General features: G+C 36.5%; 2 protein-coding genes and 1 long non-coding RNA gene across 5 annotated transcripts; all 3 read right to left on the bottom strand.

Annotated features, from left to right (window-relative positions):
* Nucleotides 1-95: 95 nt before the first annotated feature.
* Nucleotides 96-18801, bottom strand: LOC124155623 (solute carrier family 66 member 2). 3 transcript variants are annotated; one of them, XM_046529612.1, is made up of 4 exons: nt 18421-18801; nt 11685-11821; nt 7887-8103; nt 96-270 (listed from the first exon to the last, which is right to left on the bottom strand). In XM_046529612.1, the coding sequence occupies exons 1-4, from the start codon at nt 18630-18632 to the stop codon at nt 246-248; spliced, it is 591 nt and encodes a 196-aa protein (XP_046385568.1). In that variant the 5' UTR covers nt 18633-18801; the 3' UTR covers nt 96-245. The 3 variants fall into 3 exon arrangements, with proteins under 3 accessions (XP_046385568.1, XP_046385569.1, XP_046385567.1); XM_046529613.1 differs by lacking the exon at nt 96-270 and adding an exon at nt 961-1684; XM_046529611.1 differs by lacking the exon at nt 96-270 and adding an exon at nt 4045-6365.
* A 494-nt stretch (nt 18802-19295) lies between these two features.
* Nucleotides 19296-23584, bottom strand: LOC124155620. The gene is made up of 3 exons (XM_046529609.1): nt 23341-23584; nt 23162-23253; nt 19296-20249 (listed from the first exon to the last, which is right to left on the bottom strand). The coding sequence occupies exons 1-3, from the start codon at nt 23516-23518 to the stop codon at nt 19575-19577; spliced, it is 945 nt and encodes a 314-aa protein (XP_046385565.1). The 5' UTR covers nt 23519-23584; the 3' UTR covers nt 19296-19574.
* LOC124155622 lies at nt 20439-23159 on the bottom strand. Its single transcript, XR_006864211.1, has 4 exons — nt 22905-23159; nt 22590-22785; nt 22394-22475; nt 20439-22125 (listed from the first exon to the last, which is right to left on the bottom strand). It is a non-coding gene; the product is annotated as an uncharacterized LOC124155622 (long non-coding RNA).
* Nucleotides 23585-27098: the final 3514 nt, after the last annotated feature.

Raw genomic sequence — 27098 nt, 5'->3', positions numbered from 1 at the left:
GGTGACCACTGCATAGAGTAATTTTTAATAGGGATGATTGGGAAAAATCATTCTGTTAAAGGAAAAAAAACGGCCATTTACAGGGTTCACCACTATATAGAGGTGGCTGTTTAGAGAAGCTTTACTTTATTAATAGCAAATGCAATCTGCTAAAGCAAATCTACCTAGATCATGAACACCAAATGGCAACACCATTTTCTTGAATATGGTATTTTCATATCCCCAATTCTTCATGTTACAGCTGATCAAGAAATGGAGTGTAGTATGTACCTACAAAATAATTCATAAATAAAATAATTCATTTAGGTAAATAAAATACTAAATTTGCAAGAATAATGCTCATGGCTAGCTGTACATATTTCTATTAAAAAGTTATGTACTTCAGAAGAGAATTACTGACTTATGGATAAAACAATTACATTTAACTGTGGTCAAAATAATCTATACTCAAGATAACTATGGGAAGATCAATAATGAATACATATGTAGCACTATTCACATATGTACCAAGAATAAAGTATGTAATACCACTTATTGCACAAATTAAAAACTGAATAGGCATGCAAGATTGTGAAAATCAACTCATGAATTAAAACAAAATTCATACATTCAAGGTATTGGCATCGTTTTTCTAGGCCCACCACCTTATTCAGCACTTACAGTGTACAGGTTTATAAGTATTTCCCAGTAACTCAGTTTGTTTTTAGCTACAAGTGTAAGCATTACTTTTGCTTTTGGTATACATAATCTCACTCTTCACACCAGTCCGTCCTTTCTTAAGTACATCTTTCCTAGTTGCAGCATGGTTTTATGCACTTTTTTAATAAATGAGAAAATCCTCAGTGGAATTTAAAAAATCAAATAAAACAATAATTAATAATATTCACATGCAATTAAAAAACTATACAAAATTTTATCGCAGTAAAAAATTATATTATAGAATCATACACAACAGCCACATTGGTTAAATGCTTGTAATTCCAGTAGTACAATTTTAAAATACAATAGAAATACAGTCAAATACATGATTGTATTTATCATTCAAAACAACACTGTGACTTGATATAAGTCAACTGATAGATATAGCCCCATCTGACACTGATTTCCTCATGTAGGGGCATAACATATGTCCCTTAATAATAACAATATGGTGAATTGTTTTTAGCTTTCTGTGCATAAAGATATGTTTTATTAAATCACAAGATATGTATAGTTTAGAATTCAACAGAATTAGACACAGATGGGGAAGGCAGCAGCAATCTTAATGATAAAATTCAGTTTTAAAACAATTACTTAACTACGTGTGCACTGGATGAAACCAATTATTACAAACCAATGAAAAAATGCAATATGTGCGTTGATAAGTGAAGTGAAGCTTCCCTCACTGTCTTTCATTTATTTTTTGGCAGCACAGGTAGCAAGAAAAAAGTTCACAAGCACATGACCAAGTTTCACATAAGACATACATAAATAAAACCAAAGTAATATTTTTTTAATTGAACACTTAATTCAATTAGAGATATGCACATTACAAAAAGAGTAAAGTATGTAAGTGTAAATTTCTCTCAACTTGATATTAACTTTTAAAAATATCTATAACAAGCTGACTTTGTTTAAAAAATTGAGAATTCCACATGGAAGTTAAAGTTTGCAACCTTCAGAATCAGCATTTTCTCCACTTCACCTGAGGACACAAACAATTACCACAAAGATGAGCATATCTGTGTTAATGATAGCACTAACAAGTGTTTAGAGTGTGTACTCAATGACTTGAGGAACATAATTGATCTAATCTGCTGCAAAGGATTGGCGTGAAAAATATTAACCTTTGCAAGAATCTAAACTGGCACAAATGTTCACTTAAACATCACTGCTTGACTAGAGATGAAAGCTATTTTTTTTAATTATTCATCTCAAACAATAATATATATACTTCGACTGATTGCGATTCCAAAACTTAAAATGTCTGAGTTACCACAATATAAGGAGCAGCCTTCAGCCGGACCAAAGACTCAATTGGGTTTTACCTCTATTAAGCAACCAAATTATGAATTTTTCCTAGCTTGTGTAATCTGCTCAGCGTGTTAACACATTGTGGACGGGTCACGAGTTAACTTGTGTTTTCTACATTCAGCTTTTTTATTCCACCTATATTCAAGGATTGATCCAGGATCTTATTTTTGGAGGGATTCAGGATTTTTTTCACATGCCCCCATGCAGTCACCCATACATCTGTCTATGCCTATAGTAATACACCATAACTAATAGGTTCAACTGATTCAGATGTGATATAGTGCAAGTTTGACTTATTGAAATAAAAAGAAGTTGCACTTTTCCACATGTATTTAATGCAAACAATGCGTTTCACCTCACAGAGCCATCATCTGTCCTCTTGCACCAGATGATGCTCTGTGAGCCGAAACGCTTTACATACATGCATTAAATACTTAATGTGGAAAAGTGAAATTACCTTTCATTACAATACTTCATAACTATTTTGTCTAAGCACAGATTACATCAGTTGACAGTGTATTTAACTCAATTACCTTTTTGTTTCCATTATTTATTGAGTAATTAAATTCATTATAGTTTACTGAAAGAAACCAAGCTGGCTAGGAAATATACCTGGCCCAAGGGGTAAGTTTAAAAAATAAATAAATATAAAAAACATCCGGTCTTCAACGTGCTAAACTGCCCTATGGTCGGAATGATAATGATACCTGTCTTCACAAAAACAATAATTCATTGAGGATAAAAGAGCCCCTCCAAACATCAAGCACTCCTTTTGAGTATATTTTGAGAACTTGAACCTCAACAACAGGGAACTTATAGGTACAAATGATGCTTTGCCAAGGGTGAACCAGCTCATTGTTAATGGTCCAACTTACATTTTGCATGGGATAAACAGTGCAATGTGTTACCTGGATTGTGTAACTAAGTCATTGCACAATATAATGTGATCTAGCTATGGATTCTTGCAATGAATCTTCACATACACACCTATTTTTTTCACTGATGACGTGGAAAATAGGAAAAGAACTCAAGACAGAAATGAAACAAAAAAAGAACAAGTTGCTCATGAGCTAAAACAAAGGCAGAAAAAAAATGTCTATCACCTAACCGATTACCCTGAAAAGGAGTGGTATGTTCCACTTCCAGGCCATGGTGGCCTATAATGACAGTCAACTGGTCGAGTTGGGCCTCCACAGCCGCAGGCAAAGGCCGTCACAGCCATGCAAGTGTATGGGAACCTAAACTGACAATGTATAGTGCAATTTTAACTCATTAGAGATAGGTTTGGATCACATTCTTGGGGATACTGCTTCCCTTAGGAGTTAAGAGTTCTACTCGCAGCCACAAAATCTTGCAGATATGAGTTTGAATCCTAATAGCTATACAACAAAAAAAGACTACAAAAACTAATAACAACAAAGTTTTCTTCATTCAATTCTGCATTTTTTTAGTCTACATTTTCATTTTTAAATTGCATTTTTGATTTAAAAAATGCCCATTTTTAAGAGTATTTGAACGAAGCATTAACTTTGAAAAACTCATCAGTCAGAAAGAAGTTCCATTGAAACCTAAGTAATTTGATATTGGATATTTGCTACAAACGCGATAAGTTATAGCATCTATCTTATGCAGAAAAAGAGCAACTAATTAGATCTTTGCTACAAACACTATAAGCTATAGCACCTTTCTTATGCAGAAAAAGAGCTATTATTAGTTTCTTAAGGTAAGGATCAGTAGAGAGTGGGTGACATCAGTTCATTGGTCCCAACATACCATGAGAGTCTCCATTGTAATGTGGGTATAGTGACTGAGTAGAGTGGTTATAGTGATATAGGGGCAGCTGCCCCCCTAGAAGCAAAAATCGCAAATGTCTTCAAGGAAAATAATATTTTTTCAAGCAAATAATTTTAAAAACTAATAGAGAGCAGTTAGATTTTTCTTAAAATGTTGATTTCATTCACCTTTTCCATGCTAAAATCTTACCTACAATTTGAACAACCATGGCTTGCCCCTCCCCCCTTCTAGTTATGATCCTGGGTACGCTCTTATCAAGTGATGTATATCATGGGTACATGTTAATTAAAGTGGATGCTAGCTACCTTGCCTCTACTAATCCTTACTCTAAGATTAGTTTAGAAAACTTTGAGCAGTTCAAGAATGGGGTACCATAGAATGAAATGAAAGAAATGTAATCTTAATACCTCACCATCACTTGCACATAATTATCCATAGAGTAAAGTGCACTCAATGTATACATATCAAATGATATCAATACTGATAGAGATAAGGGAACCTCCTCATCTAATGGCAAATAATCCTCGCAGAGTTGTTGAGTTTCCTTTATCAAGGCCACCTGTCTGTCTTTCCACATCACAAGGCAACCACTCTTGGAAATGTGACAATTAGGCTAGCATAAATTACCATAAGCCAAGGATGACGTGACTCATTTTTCATTGCTAAGTTATTTGTGTCCAAACTCTAGTCAACAAGATTTTGGAGCAGGCATTATACGGCGAGAAAGCTCTTCTAGAGTTCTGTTCTGCAACGTGCTTCGTACTCAATGACAGTAGCTATATAGTTTCTCGAGACTCATGCTTGCTTTTTATGAACATTCCAATGATAATATCAATGAAACATAACCTGAACTACATTGATGGGGAGATAATCGAGGATGGGTAATAATCGAACATGTATAGGACCCTAGATGAGCAGTACCACGAGTGACTACAATTGGGAAAACTCAGAGGGTTTGAAAATTTATTGCCACCAACATGTTTCAATTACGTTTTTGTTAGCCTCAAAGAGGTTGCTGTTTATAATACCTCTAAAAGATACAGCGGTTCGACACGATCTCCCTCGGAAAATTAAAAGACATAGAAAACTTACCCATAACACAGAAGTAATGCATAATGAACTGGTGAAATAAAGTTTGTTTTGGTTAACTAAGTTAATAACAACATTTTTTTAATTTTCATCTGAATTCTTTTGGAAACCATCCCGAATGCCCATCATATCCTTAATCTACATTACCTAATATTTTTTGTGAATTAACAAGTTATGATGAAATGTGCAATGTGGCAGGAATTAAGACAATTATTAGTTTCCCATTTTTGTACAATTTCCAGCTTGCTTTCATTTTTAATTAAAAGGATAATACGCTCACTCTGAAATTTTCTTGTGATGACAGCTAGATCAAAATTTTAGGAGTCAATCACCCACTCTGCCATCACAAGTGCACAGCCTGCTATTGAAAGGTCATTTTCAGAGATACTAAATGGCTGTCACTTAAAGGAAACTGCATCCATTATACCCTCCAAGAAAACACCAGATCTTCCAAATCGATTCAGGCACCAGTGCCCCTGTTGAATACCCATCCCTATATACTACCTTTTTCATTGTAAATTTTGGTGGTTGTCTCAAGTTGCATTGCTTGTTGGGGAGTTAAAAACAGATTTAAAAATTTAACTACAATTACACATACATACTCCACAAAGACCAAAGGGATGAGCTGATTTTGTGACAAAAGTGGGTAAATACTGCCCTTGAAGGTTCACTAGCAACTATGTCTAAAAGTGGGTAGCTGCCTGGTTGTAATGTATTCCATTGCAGTTGCAATCAACATGATTAAAGTTCCAAATCGAAATACATGTTAAATGTGATATTTTGGAAAAATAAATTAATTCAGGTATATATTACTCAATGATATTCTACATAAAAATAAATGACTTTCAATCATATATCACTTTTTTGTGGACAGAATTCTTTTTCTGTCACTAAATATTTCATAACGTAGTCCTAAATGGAAAAATATTCTTAAAAATCCAGCTGAAAGTTAAGGAAAGCTTCGACTAAAAAACAAAGAGGTGGGCTGTAAATACATATAAAATGGCAAACACTTCGATACAATAATGAGCACACCAGCAACTTCCCGAATAAAGCAAAAATTACAATGGCCACCACAACATCCAAGCCTAAAACAACGTAAAAAAATCAATGAAGACATTATGATCTAAGACTATGAATATTTTCATAGAAAATACAACTTCCACTGTAACGTTGGCAAGGATGGATCACTTCAAATACTGAAGTTTTGACCTGATATCACATACGAAAAATGATGAGAAATGTTTGAAGGCACATTCACTCTTTTCACCAGCCTCTGTCAGAGGGATGCTTGAATTTTCCTCACACGACGATACGAAGTACCGTACGTCACCACTTGGATTAGAATACAAAAGTCTACCCAAACTTGGAGAGCTCCACAAAAAGCAAATTGTCTTGGAGCATTTCTTTGTAAAAAATAGAAAGTCTTGAAAATATCACCCATTGTCCACATGAGCACCATCTTCACACTAAGGGAGGCATTTTAGTGGGCATATTAATATTAAATACACACATTCTAACATTCCAAAGAATGAGACAAGCATTTAATATCATGTAAATAAAAAATGAACAAATGGTTAACTTTGACATTGAAAATAATGAGTGGGCATTGTGATAAGTGTGACTCTTTTGACCAGAAACATACGTGATGTTTTTTAAAACTACAAGTAAAAAACATATATTTAAGTATCAGTGATGGTTTTGACAAATAATTAATGCACCATCCACAATGAAGCAGTCCGGAGTGTCCCATTCAAGTATTATAAATCGGAAATGGAGGAGAACAAATTGAAAATGAGAGAGACGTAACTTGAATATAACACAGAAACAAGGTATACTACTTAAAAATTCGAGATTTGAATTAAAAAAAACAAACCAAAAGGGATGGAAGACCCCGTCTACATATAGTTTTATTGTTGCTTAATTTTGAACATGATTGAAGTTAATTACAGCTCATCTTATTCTTTCATAATAAGATCCCATTAACTATAATCTAAGGACTGTCAGTTTCGATAGTCCCAAATTTTCCCACACATTATATCTTACCTCCAGTCTAAGATAGACAGACTTTTGATTATGAAATGAAAAAAAAGACAAGGAGCCAATTAAAATATCATGATCAGACAAATAATGTTTTAATAGTCAGCAAGCTCATCCCCAGTTGTAAGACTACTCAGTATTCCTGGATATTTTTCTTTGTCACATCCCATAAAAACTACCCACATCGGTCATAAGCTTGTAATAAGCTTTTCTTACTTACACCATATTCATGCCATTGAATTAATAATAAATATTCACTGAGTTAATTAGAATAAAACCTTTTTATCCCATAATGGGACAAACCTTATCTAAAACTGTGCAATGATACGCATTAATTGTTGCTTTGAGGGACTGTGTCATACAGAGAAATGAGCAGCCCAAGATGGTTAAACTCAATTTTTTCCTCCAACAAGAATAGCCAGTCACTGCCCTGCATGGCACCTGAGAGAACTTATGATGGATAATACACTTCTTTGCTCTTTTCCACAGATTTTTTTTCATTTTCGCCATGGGAAATATGTAGGTATTGGTAAAACGCAAGGGAGTAAGCTTAGTCTTAGACTTTGCAATGGGACAAAGGTATGTCATCACTATACATTTTTACAAAATTAAAAGGATCTCTACTTTATTAATAGGGTTTTGCTGATTCATTTTCTGTTACCACTGGAATTATGTAGAACATACACCGATCACAATCCTTTTATGAAGTACTAACTTAGGTGTACTTCAATGCTTAAAGAAATAAACCTGTTACTAGGGTGGATATCTGCAATATTTGAGAGTGATTGCAGTGCACCACCGTATTTCTTCTCGAAATCCAAAGATAACGGAATGTGTAAACACCCAAAGGTTGTGTGCACATGGTACAAATGGATTTCACTTCCTAACACTGTCATATGCAACATATGTCACCACCTTTAATAGTCAACATAATAAGAGACTTCACTCACCTCATTCCTTTGGTAGACTTTGAAATGTAATTACGATACAGTTGAGGCACGCCCAGCATGGCTTCTGTTAGGACAGCTACGAATCCCAATCCTTCGACATAAACGGACACATCCAGCATGAAATATGTCAGCATGCCAACTATGATAGAAAGCACCAAAATACAATCCACATATGACTGAAAATCACTCCAGGCCCAGAAGTACTTCCAGTCAAAATCTGCAATAAAAAAAAGATTATGGAGAATTATCATTCAACCAAACCTGGAAGATACATCATGGAAATCAACACCAAAACAGAGTTGATGAAGTGATCCCAGGTCAAGAATCAACTCTTGCTTCCTATTATAAGGATATCTCTAACTTTTTTGGCATTTTAAACAATTGTACATACCCTAGGATAAGGCTGCATTTGATCCAAAACTTAGGAAAACCAACCGCCCAAAAGCAAACTCATGTAATAGCAATGGTCTGATCCCTCATAAGTCACAGGAGTATACAGTGGACAGCAGCACAGATGATGGTTATTAGAACAAACACCCCTTTAAGGCAAAGGCTTCCAAGGGGTTTCGTTGATGTGATCATATTTCCTGGGCTTACACTGTTCAAAGCTGATTCAATATAGAGGACAGCTACCTGCTCTACCACTCTTGGAAAAGAGACTATTTTGCAGAACTCACAATCAACACTCAAATACATATAACTTCAGTGAATCAGAACAAACTGAACTGAAAAACAACCGCAACTACCACCACTGTGACATATAAATACTAACTGCAAGTTCTGCATCAAACTTCACTTCTGACCTAAAGATGCTGGCAGAATAGCCGGTAAAACTGTCGTCATCAAACAATGCGGAGGAAACTCAGAAAAAAAACATCTCACCACCTTAACTATGAAACTAAGTAGTGCACTTACTAAGTAGTACCAAAAATATGGCACATAGAAACAACCGTGCACAACCCAAATACAATGTTTCACATGACAGCTAAGAATATTGCTGTCCTTCCTAGCTATCATTACTATCACTTGGCACAAGGTATTTGTGAAGTGGATGAGGCAAGCAGGGAATGATTGCCAGCAAGTATAACGTACAGGCCTTGAGGGATCGGTTAATTAAAACTTCAGTGAACTGCATAGCGTGAGAGGCACACATAGACTGCCGTTGACTCAGCCGGTTTTTTTCCAGACTTGCTTCTACATCCAGGGACTTGATATCCGAGGAAGTGGCGCGAATGTTGGCCAATCACATTTATTCATTTTCATACATTACAACATACATTTTCATATATTACAGCAAGGCATTACCTTCTTTATAGTGCTTAATTTGGAATGGTTTGAACTAGGGACGGGTCAGTTCCACTTTTATCTTGGCTCAAATTCCGACTCAGTTCCCGGCATCAGTTCTTGGTTCCCGTTCTTGATCAAGTGTTTTATTTTCACAGCATAGTTTTCAAAATTCTAATATCAATGACTTTTGCTGGGTTATCAAGAAAACTGCCTAAAACACAACTTCAAGTCATCCTAATAAAGGTTTAACCCATAAAATTACTACATTCAAAGTATGTGACGTATATTATACTTAAGAAGAGTTTCCCGATCGAGTTTTACACAAATAATTTCAGAACCAATTCTTTTAAGTTTTGGTTCTCATTCCAGTTCTTAGCCCAAGAATCAGCGGATCGTAGAACCAACCAACTCATCCCTGGTTTGAACTAAAAGCAGTAGGATAATAGACTAGGCATTACAGTAAGAAGACCGCAGGCCCTAATGTAGCAGAAGCAAGAGCAAGTAACACACTCGCCAGCCATAGTTCTCACCAATAAAAATACACTTGGAGCTGTTTTAGTGAGTATGGCATATAATCCACCAATTTATTTACACGGTACGACTAGTTTCGACGCAGGATGACGCCGCTGCGTCGAAACTAGTTGTACCGCGTAAATAAATTGGTGGATTAATACGAAGCTTATTCCTTTTTATTCATTGAAATGAACTTCCACAAAGTTGAGCCTGTGACTATAGAGATTAACAAGAATTAAATTACGGTGAGTGATCAGCAGTAAACCACCTAAAGTCCTATGATTAAAATGTAAAAATGATATGGTTATTGCAAGGCCAATATGTCCCTGCAACAGTTTGCACTCTGTATTACAAGCCATATCTATTCAGAACATTACAAAAACTATTTTCCTTGAAAGTAAGCGAGCCTCACCCATTTTATTGGTGATGGTGGAAATGTATTTCTGAAAACAGATGGACAATGTTTATTTCACCAGCCACCAAACATCTAAGCATAACAAACAATGCACATAACCAGATAGATGAAAGCACAAGTCAACTAAATGACCATGATGATTGACTTGCAGGCACAGATCTTAATGAAAGATTCACAACATTAAGGCCAGGGTACCTACATGTGGGAACAAGAAAAAACCTCAATCTGTATGCCAGGCTACCTGTCATTGATCAGGATCAGTGTCAAGAGCTCACCGAGGCTTCAAACCAGGGTAATTGACCCCATGCTGGGGCTGGGGAGAAATAATGCCACAAACTCGTGTGTTTTTTTAGCATTATCCTTAGTCAATTACAAGGTAGAATGCAAGATGTGCCACTTTTACATGACGAACAACCTGAGTATCACCTTAGTTTATACAACTTATCCAAGCCACGACACTGAATCCAAACTGGCCCATTTTCCTCCAAACGGAGAGACTGCTACCAAGTTATAGTATTCAAATCCAGGCCATGATGCTCACTAAATCATCTCATCACTTGGACATTAATTTAATCTTCCACTTCTAATTCCTTGAAGCAAAACTCTAACTTGTCAATTACTAACTCCTACTGTATAAATCCACTGTGCTACCAGAGTACTGTCTCAGGCTCGAAAAATAGGTACACATACACATTCAGGTGATTCAATCATAGAACACTTATAGCCTGCCTGGCATCTTTTTGGTGAGATCACGTCATTTTATAGTTCAATTTCTTTGATCCCAATGCAAAGGAGTGAAAAGCGAAGAATCATCTAGCCAAAGAAATAATGGCAGAGATCAATATTGTGGGTGAAGCTCAGAGTTAATGTGCCAGGTTTGCATGGGGTAGATATATCTCAAAACAGATGATAGGAAAATATGTAATCTAGTCGGCATCAGTCCACACCTTCCCTGAATCACCGACCTCTGCAGTTGATTGAGTTGTACACATTTTTTCAAAGGTCTTCTGTCCATTCCACTCCCATGAGAATTCATGTTATGACATTGATGAAACAAAATGAAACCGCAGTAGCATCCTATCCAAGAAATCAAGCCATTAGACTAGCAAATTAAAATAAGACATGAAGGCGAAAGTGAGGCATTCATATTATGATTTCAGAGGGAGCTTCTTGACCAGATTCTCTAGGTTTTTGTCAATCTTGACAATTAGAAGTGAACATGGGAATTGAGGAACTTCATACTTCACCTTCAGGAATAACAAGCGCTCAATATAGCAAGAGATTTTCCAGGGATTATGAGAACTTGTTACGCCAAGCTTCCCAGAATATAATGAAATATCAATGGCATAATACGATCAACCAAAGATTCTTACTGTGAATTTTTAAAAGTAGTTCACACTATGGTTGAATCCAACATAACGAGGTAGGATATTAATTGGTGACTAGGGCAGTGGGAAGGTTTAGGTAAGGTCAAAAGTAATCCCAATTAATAATGGCAATAACAACATGAACAACTAGCAGTGACCAGCCCAATTATTGGCTACTACATAGTCACATGGTGAAAACATATTTTGTGTACTCACCTGTAAATACCCTTTCTTTGCCTTTAATAACTATACTTTTCTCTTGGACTTTAATACATAAATGGACCATTAAAAACATGGCAAAGTTCATTATAATACTTTGCAGAAGAAGTGGTAATTCGTAGGTCTTCGCGAACCTAGAAATAAGAAAATGCTTTAATGAGTGGAATTTTACAAAATACACGACCACATGCATTCCTAGCTTAATATCTAAATTGAAAATCTCTGTCCAAAAGAGTACATGACAAATTGGAAATAGCAAGCAAATAGCCTTGCAACATATACTATATACCCTTTTGAATTTTACTTCTCATAGATGAAACAATGTAGTAAGCTTTTTTACCAGGATAAAGCATGGCCATAAAAATGATACTTTGGAGAGCAATTTAAAGATATAATAAATGTTTTTTTCCCTTGCCTACTGGGCTAGCCCTTTTTCTCTGAACTGTGCATCTACAGGACAGGTAACATCAAAGTCAAATTTTACTGTTTCTCTGAGCCTGAACGTACTATAAAATATAAAGTGAGAACATGAATGATATAATTTTAGAGAAAATTTTAAAGTATCCAAATACATATACTAAAGTTGATTGAAGTGTGTGACAGAAATTGCTAAATGATGTAGATGAAAAGCTTTATTCAAAATTATGAATACTGATGGTGGTGAGAATTTATATTTAGTCTGGATAGTCTATTTTATTTTATATTTAGTGTGGCAAAAATTCCTAGTACATAATTGAACACTCCCGTGGGACCAAGCTAAAGGGGATATTCTGTTGAATAAATTCCAGCAGAAACTATAGTAAGAATGAGAGTACTTGTCAGTTCAGCAGGGAGATAACTGGGCTGACATTGAGAGGTTATGGATTACATTCCCACTCAGGCCATTCTACACACACTCTCTTTACACTTTAGTTTTTGGCTCCTTCCATCTTTTGTATCACTTTAATTCTTTTCCATTTTGTGAAGTTCAAGCCTACTCCTTTCTTTCCTCTTGGTTTTGAATCAAATCGGTTTTTGTGAGTATATTTGTAGTAGTTATATAATGAATGATCATACAAAAAAAATAGTACATATAGGTATTTGAACATCGATAACATTATATAGGCAGGGCAGTCAAAATTAATAAAGGCCATGCTCTTTCTTTCATTCAAAAAAATGCCCAAGAAAATCTTTCTTTCAAGGCAGTGCTTAGTTTCAGCCAGAACAGCATTCCAGCACCTCTGACAAAAATTAGAGACGAGTGAAGAATTTTCATAATAATTTTTATAATTGGCAAAACATTATTGATTCTTCATCGTGACTTTTACTGCATAATTTAAAAAATCGAAATTTTTATGGGAGTAGGGTGGTAATACCTATTTACTCGTGTATGCCGCGTGTCCTCCTGTATCCCGTGCACCATTTTTGGGCCCACTTGTGAGGAAAAAACTTCTTAGCTCCTTTAGTGGTCTAGTATAATTTTGAGGATTCGTGTAAGCTGTGCACCCCTTTTTTTCACCGGCATTTCCGGAAAAAAGGTGCATGGCTTCTATGAGTATATACGGTATTTGAAAATCATGTGGATTATGTTGGTTGTGATAGTATGCGTTCCAGTACCTAAAATTTTAGAAATTAATTGCTGCTTCAAGTTATATCCTATTCATATGTGCCTGAAATTATGATTCCGTTAACTCACTTTAATTTTCAAGAGAATGGAGAATGGGACTAGAGACCTTTGGCTTTCCAAGCTTTTGAACAGCTGTATGTCACCCAGGATCCTTTATCCTCATCATAATTTTAAATAGGCCTACAGTGATAGGCGTGTCAAGGTGGAAAAACAAGGGATAGGGATATTAAAAGAAACCAGTCCTGAACTTCACTCAAGTATATTAACAATATCCTTGGCTCAGCCAATACAAGCAGAAAATAACAGAAATGGGGAAAACATTGAGTAGTCACTATGTTTTCCAGTGATAGGGTGAATAACACACAAGCACAATAACACACAAGCCCCGGCCAGAGTTAGGTGCACCTTTGAAATTCATTTTTCTTTTTTTCTTGCATTACGTAACCCTTAACCGGTGACGTGCGGTCTGAGAGACCGCTGCGTTTCTAAAATTATGAATATTTTCAAAATTAATATTTCAAAATATCAATAATTCTCGTTAGCTTCATATTTTTGCATAACAAGGACATCCCACTCTTAAAAATTAATGTTCCTTTTATTAAATTTTTTAAATTTGAATTTCAATTTGATTAGCGGTCTGTGAGAGTGTACGTCACTAGCATAAGAAAGCAACAAGAAAAGAATAAGCTGGATACATTTCATAGCTACTAACTACTTAGCCTTCCAACTTTAACATTTAAGGCTTTTTTTAATATGGCGACATATTGATGCATAAATAGAATAATTATAACTCAATTGTTTTGGGCATCAGTTTTTTGAGCCTGCTTCAAATCACAATTTTTAATGACAAATTGGTTCGTATTGGGAGTGTAAAAATTTTAATACAAGTTTAAGGATAGTACAAAACAAGGATGGTACAAAACAATAACAATGGCGTCGCAACATTTTATGAATTTTTGATTTATTGCAGTCTCCAAGACTACAAGACTCACTGGTAGTGTAACAAATATTTTACGTCACTGGTTAAGGGTTAAAACCACGACTTCTAGCAGTGGCGGATCCAGAGAGAGGCTTGGGAATCCAATTCACGCTAGATAAAATGGTAATTTTGTACAGATCCCTACTATGTACTGCTGGGAGATTATCCCTAGGCACCCCACCTATCCCTCCTAGTTCCTATCCTGGATTCAGTGCTGACTTCAAGTGAAATTCAGGGTATTTACAAAATGAAAGTAAGACATCTTCTTTTCCTGGACTTACTCAATGAGTATCCTTTTGTAGGACAATAATTTCAATGACATTGCAATCCGCTATTTCAGGTCAGCAATTTGAGGATGTAGATATTGAAATAAATGCTTACAATTTTCCATGGTTAAGAAAATTGCAAGTGTTTATTTCAATATGGAAAAATTTCACTCCATCACACTTGGATCTTCAGATTTTATGAGAACATACAATTTTCAGCCGCATACGTAGAGGTCAAGCTCTCCATGATTGGTCACTCAATTCAAATAATTCCCACGCAAAATGCAGTTTCATGCATCTGCAAGGGGGTAGCTGTTGTCCCAGAAGAAATTATTCCCATTTTTATCTCGAGTACTTTTCTTCCTTTTTGGGGGCAGTCATTGGCTTGGACCTCATATGAATTGGCATAACAGGACTACAAGCTTCCCTTTTGATTTTCTTCCTATTCTTTACTCAGTAGTTGTTTCTAGCCATCGTGTCAAAAGCTTTGTTTCTTCTTATCTTTTTTTCATGTGATATTCACCTTGAATTGTTATTGTTTTTTTCTGAGGTTAGGAATCGGTAAAATTGGATTTTATTTTTTTAATGTCATTATAATGTTTTTGCTACAATTTAGCTGAGCTCGATATTTTTATTTTGCTTTGTCATTAATCCTGAAGTGTTGAAGACAGTATTTTATCTCTATGGATCCACCTTTATACTTAAAAGGTCACTATCACTACTATACTATTTTACATTTAATTTCTGATTAGAACCAAAAATTTTATTTTTATTTAAAATTAATTCCTTTCTGAGCAATCAAAATTTGTTCTTGTAATTGCTGTAATTCAGTGTTACCCAAAAGTCTTTTTCTCCAAAAATTTCAAATTTTAATACTTAATAATGTTTCATATTATAAGTATAAAATAAATTGATGTTAGTGTTTTTGGTATAATAACATATATTCATTACTAAATGCATTCGGAACTGACACATGATTTTATTGCATTTTTCTTCATGCTAATTCCCTCGTCTTAAATATTCTTACAAACCACAAGCCAGAGAGACTAAAACCTTGAGATAATTTCTGATGAAGATAAAATACCTGGTTCTAATGGCCTTCCAGGTGAGCCGTGTTGACCTACATATTACTGCCTGATAAAATAAGTAAATTGTATTTCTTAATGAAAAAGAGCACACATATTTTTCTCTTCACAATGGGGAACATGCACAATTGTTTAGAAGTACTATAATGAGAAGGTCCCTCCCTCAAATGTACTCGCCGAAAATCTGGAGGATGAATAATGTTTTTTAGCTGAGTTATGAGTCTTTAAAAAATAATCTTCATTGGCTGCTTGAAAACACGACATCATTGGAGCGTGACGTCACGGTACGGTATCCACCGATTACAGACTGAGGAAATGGATAGAAAATCGGTCTACACAGGGGCTTTAACTTAAATTTGGCAAAAATAATTGCAATTTTTACCTCGATATCTTTCATTCATAGCTCTACCACACTACTCTCTCAGCGAAGTGGATGGTGTACCGTCCGATGACGTTTCAGGTCACGCGACTTTAAGCGATATTCGATCACTTTTTTTTAGCATTTAATGACGTTTGTGGAATACTAAGACTGTTTTGGCTTATGTATTTGGACTCGTGAGAAAATTGTCTATTCAGTGAGACTTACTAGCATGATGAACAAATCTCATGCATGTTCCCCATTCATAGAATTGCAGGGTGCCTTGCCACCATCCCGATGTTATTAATCCTAATGGGTACAGAAAGCTGTAGTATAGTCTAGGCTGTGATGATGAGTTGTGGATTTGCTTGTGCACTTGTTTCCAAGAATTTCATAAAAAAATTACAAATACTTCATCTTTGATTAGGGAAAAAATAGTATCTATGTTATTTTTCCAGGGTATACATATTATTGCAATAGTTTTTTACACTGCCAGTAATTTTCCAGATGCTAACCACCAGATAAACAGGGCTGTATACAGCTGCCATTTCTACTATAAAAAATTACTTTTACAGCAGAATCTTTTTAACATATCTCACAGTCAGTAGATCACACAAAACAACTGTACATTGATACTAATTACTTAAGATAAATGGACACAATATCTTTCAACTTCAAGACTTAGGTTGAGGTAAATGTTCCTAATGACATCTTGCTCCCCCAGTCTCGAAATAGACACACACAAGAAAGAAAATTGGAGAGATTCTTTGAAAAATACAGAGACTTTTCCTATGATGGAATTTTCCTTTTGGAGCTGCAGCAAGGAGAAAGGATATGCATAGATCCCTTTCATGGGTTGAGAAGTCCCCTCCATAATCACATCCAAAAATGGAAGCATTCCATTTTAAATCTGATGGACAGAACTAGAACCCTGGCTGGACCCATTTAAGAATCTGTCAGGGAAAGGCATTAGATATTTCCCACTCCCCTCCTCCAAGATTTCCTGCTCAACAAACTTTCAACCTTGATCCAACTGCCTCAAACCTCCAATGGCAACAATCATGGAGAAATAGTCACCTAGAATCCGCGACACAAAGTTGACATTTAACATAGACAATATTGAATAGGATTCCCTATTTTAAAAAGCAAATTAAAGGGGGAGAGTATAGAAAAGGAAATGCATGCATGAAAAATGCACAGTGAGATTTCTTTACGATACTTCTACTGAAGTCTACACTTACCCTCTCACTGAAGAGAAGAATATTATTAATCCTAACTTAATCTTTCCGTGAGATGGTTAAAAAGATATTACAGAAAGTATTATCCCAGAAACAATTAGTTTACACCATATTAGGGCTTGGAGCATGGGAGAGGTCTTCTGTTGCTCTCGTTTCATTAATTTTTCTCCAAAAGCCGATATAAAAATATGGTAAAATCAAATGACATAATGAAAGAAAACAACTAACACAGCAACTAAAGCATTTGAGTCATTACACAATAGACGCACTGCATGATCTAGGATTTCACAGAGGGAGAGTACCCACATACTAAAAAGGTATCATGCAGGATAGAAGGACATATAGCCATAACTGAGATCTGATCACTATGTAAAGAATTTTCTGTATAGCATATTTGAGGAAAACAAATATTGCCATGACTATGTAACACGAAAAGCATTTGCAAAAGAGTTAATAAATAACAAGTAGGAATATCAACCAAAAATTTTCTCTAGCTAATCACACCCATCAATTCACCCTTTTGTCTCGAATGGAGTCACCTCATTATTGCAGACTTATTTTTGTGAAGTAATTACTGGTAGATTTGATTTTTGCTTATTATTCTGGTCGTCTTGAGTTGCTTATACTTTCAGTTGATCAGTATTTTAAAATGGTGTTATCCGTTGTGAATGAATAAATAAATTCTTTCTTCTAACAACATATATACAGAGTAGGTGTTGAAGACTGGTAGTTGCTGCCCATAAGGAAGAGTCAACGTACATGGCTACAGAGGCTCCACAGCCACGGACTTTGTAGAGAATTGAGTAGTACTTCGTCGATGGGTGCGATGTGATATCTTTTGGAAAAAATATTTACTTGCCATTCCCTTCGTTGTTGAAGATTAATTAGTCGAAAAAACGATCGATTTGCAAGGGTTAATACAATGAATGTAAGGTGGGAAAAACAGAACTGTTGGAAAATAATGGGAATACGTGGCAGATGTTTAAGCACACAATCGCCAAATGACTCCACATAGGTACCCAACCACAATCGTCTCCTTAACTTTTGCTTCTAAAGCAAGACGTAATTTGCACTTTGACTCCACTTCTTTTGCGCATGATATAAGGTGCATTTCAAGACACAACTTCATTGGAAGTGCGAATGAAAATAGACAAATATGTTACAACTGAAGCACCTCTAAGAGTCCGATGTTCGTACTTACCAAAATATGATTCTCAGGGTGTTAGCAACAATGAGCGCCAAGCACACATAAAGGGAAAACCCTTCGGTGCTCTGGGTCTTTTTGATTTTTTGATATTGCGGAATATATGGACAAACTCCTCCGAAAATCATTGCAAGCATGCAGCCCCATAAAACTAAGTTGGAGACAGTTATTTCCGAGTTGTCATAGTGTTCTTCCTTCTCAGTATCCATTTCATTTAACGGTAGTAACTCTCAAATCAAATATTTCATGAGGATAAAATATAAATATGGATCAACTTCCAAGTTCCAACATTACAGTCCTACACTATTTACATAAGTACGAATGGCATTGCGACACAGATGTCAACATTGTAGTGAACTTACTGCTCGTTAAGCTTCCGTGCGGGACGGGGCAAATCAGGGGCAAATAACTACCAACACTTGAATGTTATTCTATCACGATACATCGAATTCGGTTGGGCCATGAAAGAAGCCGAAAGAAGCCTTGGCCTTGTAGGGCCTTCAAGCTTCGTCTTTCGAACGCAGTTAAAGCTCGTGAAAATTGCAGGCCTTTAATATATTAGATATATGAGACTTTCCATTACGAATGTTAGTTCACATTAACACTAGAACCGCGGACTTTTTCGTATACCTAGAACCGCGGAGGGGGTCATTTTGACCCCTCGCCTTTTCTGGCAATATTTTTAGTATTTTGGGTTTCTTATGGATACTGCACTATGTGAAATGAATTATCTGAGATTTACAATGAAATTTGAATGATATATTGGCGGTATTGGCGCTAGATAGGCTACCCACCTTGCACAAATAATGCGTTTTTCACATTTTACAGTATGTTCGGCTGAGGATGGGGAAAAATCTAAATTTTTTAAGAAAAAAGAAACACTTTTATTGGTGCAGAGAAGCATACAGTAATGAAGAATGTGGAATACATTCGTTTCGTTGGGTAATAAGAGAAACACTGAAAAAGGTAAGTGTAGAAAAGGTAAGTAAACCACATTGATTACTTTGGTTTTCTTGTACAATTTTCACATTGCGAAACTAATTTCTATCTTTTGGCTTACAGGATAGACATATTGCTTGCATTGTCGAAGTACATGGACCGCAGACAACTTTCTTACATTCCATACAGAGATAGGATGACTTGTTCTTGCTTTACGCAAAGCATACCTCAAGTACCTGACATTTGCGTCGATTCTCCAGCCCACTTAGTGAGAAGAAGGGTGGGCCCCATTCTTTGGACCACAAAAAGTCAAGCTCCAAGTTCCTTGCTCCGCACCAACTACGTGCATACAAAACTGCAATGAAAGCTTCCAGTTCATCGATAGATACCGACCAGTCCTTGTCCCCACTTTCTTCACCAGCCCGATTTTCCGTGCACATCTTCATGTGCTTCAGTATAGTTGGAGTTGTCACTAAATCCCATGCTGAGCGAACAACACCCTCATGAATGTGACGATTTGCGAATGCAGAGGGTCCAGGAGCTTCACGAAACACATTGTGAGCGTCCCTCCGCCCAACATTTCCGGGGCCAATGTCTGTTACAGTCCATTCTGTTCCATCTGTTCCAGATACTTTGTCACCAACCTGAAGTGCATGCATTGGAGAAGAAGATTGAAGACTAGCACGCCCCCGGCGAGAACCACCTCGTCCTCGTACCTGGCCACGAGGAGCGGCAGCAGCAGACTCAAGCGGCTCGTCGTCTTCAGCAGGAGCGACTACATCATCGCCACCCCCACGTCCTCGATGGCCCCGAGCACCACGGCAGAGGCCCTGGGCAGTTCCAGGGCGACCCCGAGTCCCTCGAGCAGGAACTGTGGACGCGACTTGGTCCACGGCATACATGGGACACTCAATAGTAAAAAACGGGACCAGCGTTCGTAGCGCCACTGCGGGTGGAAGGGAACTATCAGCAGTAGAGTGATTTAGCCCCGCCCCCTTTCGTATAGCAAGACGCCTACTTTACAGGATACATCAATTGCCGCGTATTTTTGAAAGGGAAAATGAGAACAGAAAATAACATGTACTTGTTTTATTGTTCAAAAATCACATATCATGTAGTTACAAGCAGGATATCAGAAATAAACCAAAAAAACATGAAAGCAAACATCCAAAGCATGTCGTAACACATGCAAAGTTAAAATGCGGTACAATGAAATCGAGTTAAATTTTAAGAATAACAGTAGTTCATTATACATCCCATAAAGCACAATACTAAGTTTTATCCTAGCGCATCATGAATTTAAGCGCTAATATGAATAAGACTTCTACACCAAATACAAGTAACAGTTAGTAACATTCTTTAGGAAAGTTACATATTACAATACCACTCATAAAATATCACGTATTAAAGTCAGTTATAATTATGGAAGGCCATAAAAGCATATGGATGTTTAAATACAAGGAGGTTTCAGTGTTGGAAAGTCACATCATAACACTCATTACCATTCATAAAAAATACTTTTGAATTAGGCTTATCATGAAAGCCATCAAAGCATGGATATTTAAATACAAGAAGATTTCAGTTTTGCAAAGTGGTATTTTGATAACACTTTAAACTTACAAGGTAAGTAGCATTCGAAGGAAGGCTTATAACAGTAGCATCACAAAGTGGTTGTGAAAACACAACATGCAGGCTTCAGTGTTATCAGCACCAATACTAACTCCTAACATTATAAATCACCAAGTGAACCAGGGATGGCCAACCTATATGACAAATGTAACTGTTGTAAGCCATTTAATTACAAAAATTTAATTATAAATACTGGCAAAATCCGTCAATACTCGTCAATTACCACGAGTAAATGGTGAATTATATTGGTTATCAATCATTTTCACCAGTAACAGGTGTATGTTTAAAGATAACTGATTATCTGTACAAGTTTTTTAAAAATTAGTTAATTCTTCTGTATTGATCAGTTTTTAGGGTCAATTTAGTACCACCACTAAAAATAGATTTATTAATGATATTAGATTGGCCACCCATGTTCAAAATTTATAATCCTAAGGAATGTGTCGATGCCTAAAGTTATTGATTCTCGATACCGATACCAAGTATAGGAATCAATGGTATTGAGAATCGACACATCCCTAATCGTAATCCTATGAAACAATTACTTGGGGTAGGACTTGTGAACTACATCTATGACCCACTTGTTTTACATTAGAAATTTAAATTAAATGAAACACAGATATACTCATGATACAAATGATAATAGAAAACCACTATTTTATGAAAAATGAAATATATTGAAAACAAATGACCTTTCAATGAAATTGAAATCAAAGTGGAAGCAGAAGCACGACTTGGAAGCACGTTCGAGCATTATATCGAAACCCATAGCTTCGAATGCTCCCACTTATTTTCAAGTTGATCTGGATTTAAATTCCTTGGGGTAAGGTTCTTAAATCCAATGCTGTGTAAAGTTTGCCAAAGGGCCTTAATATTACTTCCTAGTCCTACCCCAATTAATTAAAGAGGGAGTCCTACTCTCCTTCTGCCCATGAATGAACACTATTGACTGCAGGAGTTTCTGAGCCTCACCCCAAAATTGCACATGCTGAGATGAAGGAGACACTGCACACCGTAATGGCTTCCCAGCAGGTGGCTTCAGGGAATCACCATTTATGCTATCAAAAAGCCTGTCGAAGAAGTATAGGAGCTCAGCTGTCTCCCCGGCTTCGACTCCCAGATCTCCATTTGCAGCTGGAAAAATAGCATGGAAATTGCCATAAAAATAAGGGACATTGTTGTCTATCAAATAGATATGAGGAGAAAAGGTCTTATTTAGAGGCAGAGTTCAATTGCTACTTCATCATTACAATCCTGAATGCATGTGTGTGATAAAAATTTAATTTTATGGATTTTAAGAACATTTTGTAATTTAGCAGGCTTCCCCACTTTTTAACACAAACTAAAAACAAAACAGACTCAATAATAAACATATGTATTCAAATATCTGAATAATACTCACGCAAGAGAGAAGGTATATATCCCACTGGAGGTGGAAGGGACTTCTTTCATTATAACCTCTCTAGCGGCATCCAATGGGGAATCTAAGAGAAAAGGCAAATGGAAATTTAGCAGGCCTCCCCACTTTTTAAAACAGACTAAAAACCAAACAGACTAAATAATTAACTGATGTATTCAAATCACTGAATAATACTCACGCCAATGCCCGAGTAATATTAAAGTTTTCTTCTTGTGAGAGCTGGGGAGTATTTTCACTAAATCAAGCCCGATATTAAAAATTGCATTCTTCACTTGATCTTGACGACATTTTTGAAAACTGTCATCCTTTTCGTCAATTCCATATACTCCAGGTAGCCATGTAACTGCTCCAAATCGGATGGCGAATGTGATAGTCTGAAACGGTATAATGAATAATAAAGATTTCAATGACAATATTTTACGTTCACGCTTAGTGAAAAGTACGGCCGAATTTCAACGAACCTAACATTGAAACAATACACTGGATCACTTACCTTGTTCACAAATATCTGGCCTCCTGAGATGCTCTCCCTGCTTGAATCCGCCGGCGACCGTTAACAACCGTTAACGCCGGTTCCACCACCCTCCTTCTCGGCCTCCCAAATTTGAACTGCCTGTTTGTATTACTGCGCATGCGCGAAATTTCCTTCCAAATTCCAAGAGAGCTCATGTAGTACCCTTCCATACGTGCCTACTGCCCTGGCGCTAACGTCGCGGGGGCAACTTCGGGAAGGGGAGTGCGCCCTGTATGGTCCACGGGAGGCTGTGTTTGGGGACCACGTCCACGTCGTAGTGTGCGGGTGGTTGGCGGCTGATAGGGAACGTACTCCTCACCATCATTACCTGTACCAAACAAAATAAATGCTTTATGAAATAGATTTGTAACAATTATCAAAGAATGCGAGCAAAATAAAAAAATAGGAAACTTACCAGTGTCTTCGCTTGAATCTTCAGTCAAGGACTCTTCACTGTCTTCCTCAGCGTCAACGCCGCCATCATACACTACAACAGGATCATCCTCCGCCTCAGAGCAAACCTCAGGCACATCCTGAAGTTGCTCGAGAATACGAGTGACCTGTTCTGCGGTGTATCCCTTTGACCGACGCATCGCTGGGCGTTGACCGGAGTATCACCCTTGAAACGATATTGCCCTTTGTTCAGCGCTGAGCGATGCAGCGCAACAGTCGAACGGGCGAGACGGCGAGCGTGTCAGTGTCGTGAAAGAAGACGTGTTCGTTCTGTGAAAACCATTACGAGGCGCACTCCCCCTCACCCCCTTGATTCGTCCGACTTCTCGCTTCACGCAATACCGCATTGCCGCGCGAACTGATGAATTCGGGTGAATTGCGAAGTATTACATTGTAATTCATGTAATAGAGCTGGCAACTACAATGACGCCACACTGGTAGGGGAAGGAAGGAGCCTTGAGTGGGGGTAGCCGAGGAAAGGGGGGTGCCCGGAAATTTTCGCGTAGGTCCATTTCTACGCGGATCGACTCTCAAATTCTTTCAGGCGTCTGCTGGGCGGGTTGCCTTTATCTGCGGCCTAATAAGAAACGAAAGAGGTAATCCATGCCATTCCCACACATTCAGCCTTAGAAAATTACGCTTGCGGTGAATTTCTGCTGCGAAAATATAAAGTTCGGGAACGACAACAGAGCAGGGGTCAAAATGACCCCTACCGCGGTTCTAGGTATATTGTTGTCTAGTGTTCACAAAAATAGTCCTAGAGCGTCGGAATTTCGCACGAATACGTCTTTCTACAATTCATTAAAAGTCAGAAAATTTTAGGTTCGTGAAAAAAAAATTATGTGTGAAATATACATGTTGAAAATCATAAGGGGTCAATTTGACCCCCTCCGCGGTTCTAGTGTTAAGCATAAGCGGCCGGTAAATGGAAAAGTGACGACATTCATAATATTGAATTCACCTTGTGTTATTGGGGGTTTGCAAGCCGAGCCGCTGGTGTTTTGCTTGCGCCCTCGGCTTCACATCCCCAATGCACCGTTGAGATTTTCTATAAACCATTTAATATATATATTATGGTTTATAGCATCAGTATGGCATCTAGAAAGTCGTAGAGGGATATATATATGATTTTTTTTCTTTCTAGATGCCATACTGATGCATCTACTTCAGTAATAAACCACGAGTGTTGACACGGTCTAAACAAGTGATCTTGTTTCAACACCACAGTCCACAGACTGTGGTGTTGAAACCGTCAAAGAAGGAAATAGGAAACTATCCTTTCATTCCCTTAGGTGTTTTTATAACGAACACTCCCAACATCTTGTTTCTAACCTAATACTTTTCTCGACTTATTCATATATTACAGAGATTTAAAAAAATTATGAATAAAGTATAATATACTCAGAAAAAAATTACATCTGAAAATATTTTGCTTTAAATTAAGTGCAGCATAAAATATTTTTGCAAGTAATGGGTTGAAGTATAACTACTTATGTGTTTAAGGTACTCTTTCCCCAACAGCACACATTTGGATATACATAATGTATTTATATTGTATTTTCATGGGTCACATACATATTTATTTTTGTTATGTATAACATGTGTAATACATATGTATTATTGGATGTATTTCGTTTGTATTCATACATATGTAAAAGTGGTACGTGTTACACGATAAATACATTTGTATTTTTGAAATTTGAATACTTATGTAAATGTGGTCAAAAATACAAATGTAAATATCGTGTAACACTTGCTACTTTTACATATGTATGAATACAGAGGAAATACATATGTAAATGTGGTCAAAAATACACAAAATATACATTATGTATATTTCCTGTAATTTTTGAGAGGTGGATTTTCGTGGCGTCTAGTGAAATGTTCAGAAACATTTCTGCAGAAATAATATGTTCACTGCAAACGCCAGATTTCCTCATTTCATTGATCATTCATCCATTCGAATTTATACCCAGGAAGCTTAAAAATAAATCATATACTGATCGATGTGAGCAAGGGTAGTATGGCGACCATATTTATGTTAATTTGTAAATGCACGCGAAATACAGACGTATTACATATGTAAAATTCAGTTTCCATCCGCGAAATATACACATGGAAAATGGTTCACAATACATGAAAAATACAAAAAATAGTTCTTGCACAGCGCAAAAGTAAAAGCGAAGTTTAATTTTTTAAACAATATTTTAAATTAACTGTTTAAACAAAAAAATTAAATTCTCAATTCTGTCGCAACAAGCTAGGGAAGTGAGTGGGAGTGATAATCTCGGTAACGCAGTTAGCTCGGCATTTCGTTCGAGACTACGAGAACGTCAAGAACGTGCTGTAGGAGGAACTCCGGCTACTGATGTATAGTTAATTTTATATTTGTTTGTATTATTATACGTATTGGAAGAATTGACATAGTGTTTTAATCCTCGATAACCGGTGCGTGTGGATGGTGCGCTCAAACCGATGCTATGTTTTGCTGGAAATGTGCTTCAATCCCGCACGTTATTGCGATTCGTGCAAGCCAGCTCCAACAGTTTCCTGTCACTGGATAATTAAGGTAAAGTATGATTTATCTTTTATTATATTGTACGCATACATAGACTACATTAATTATGTTATTTGAGTATATTTGGATACAACTACCACATTGACCACATTGCGCCAATAGAGGTAATTATTTTGTTTATGTTTGGCTATTGTTTTCCTTTTTTGTTGAGTTATGTATCGAGGAGACTGGTGTCCATTGAAGTTATATGGTAAAACATAGTAATGTCAATCTTGTACGTATAAATTAATAGATTATGCGTCGTATAGTAATTCCGTGCTTCGCGGCTGAAGTTAAATTTTTTCTTCTCTTAATTAAGAGCAGAAAAAATTGTTTAAGGAATGTTTTCGTTCACGTGTAAGTTGTTTTATCGCTGTTTATCACCACAACCTACTGTATTGTAGTTCTTGCATTCCTAGTTATCCTATGCTTTAGTCATAACATCTTTGACCGTAGACTTATCAGCGTAGCCTTGTCACTAATAGATTCCTCGAGGTTCCGAGCGGTTTTGCCCTCTACTTCTAATTATTTAACGAACAAGAAGTATTGATCGTGTAATATCGGTTCCCTTAAAGCAAAATGTAATATTTCTTTCATCTTGAAATGCAGTCAATCAAGGTGCATTTCGTCATTATTATTAACACAAGATAAATACGTAATTTTCATGCGAAAGTTTGTCATTATATGTAAGAAAAAGGTGCGTACGGGCCAAATTAATTAATTATAATTTTATTTTCATGCTCTTTCGCGCATACCCAGGAGGCGACGATGTAAATAGCTTGGCCTGGACAAGAGGAGAATGGATTACGGAAAAGACGACGAAGCAAAGCCAGAAGACCAGGTGGAATTGTTAATACCGAGGTAAGGTTTGAGGGAAAAAAATTTTTTTATCCATGATGGAGAGGTTTCTTAAAGTTAAGCCTGAAATTATCGGTTATGTATGAAATTTATTTGTTTGAAAATTTGATATCACAAGTTTATATTTTTTCAGTGTGAATCATCCGATACTAAATCATGGTACTAATAAATTAGTATAATGTACTAAATAAGCATACCAATGGATTCACGTTTTCCCTAGTTAATTTATATTTAAAAGTAGTCATATGATCTTTTCTCATATTTCTCATTCTTCTTAAGAGAAAGGCTATTAATTTTGTAAAATG

This window comes from Ischnura elegans, chromosome 3 (assembly GCF_921293095.1).
Source record: "Ischnura elegans chromosome 3, ioIscEleg1.1, whole genome shotgun sequence".
Taxonomy (NCBI): domain Eukaryota; kingdom Metazoa; phylum Arthropoda; class Insecta; order Odonata; family Coenagrionidae; genus Ischnura; species Ischnura elegans.
Note: the sequence above shows the minus strand (reverse complement) of the source record. Positions and strands in the feature narration are given on the sequence as shown.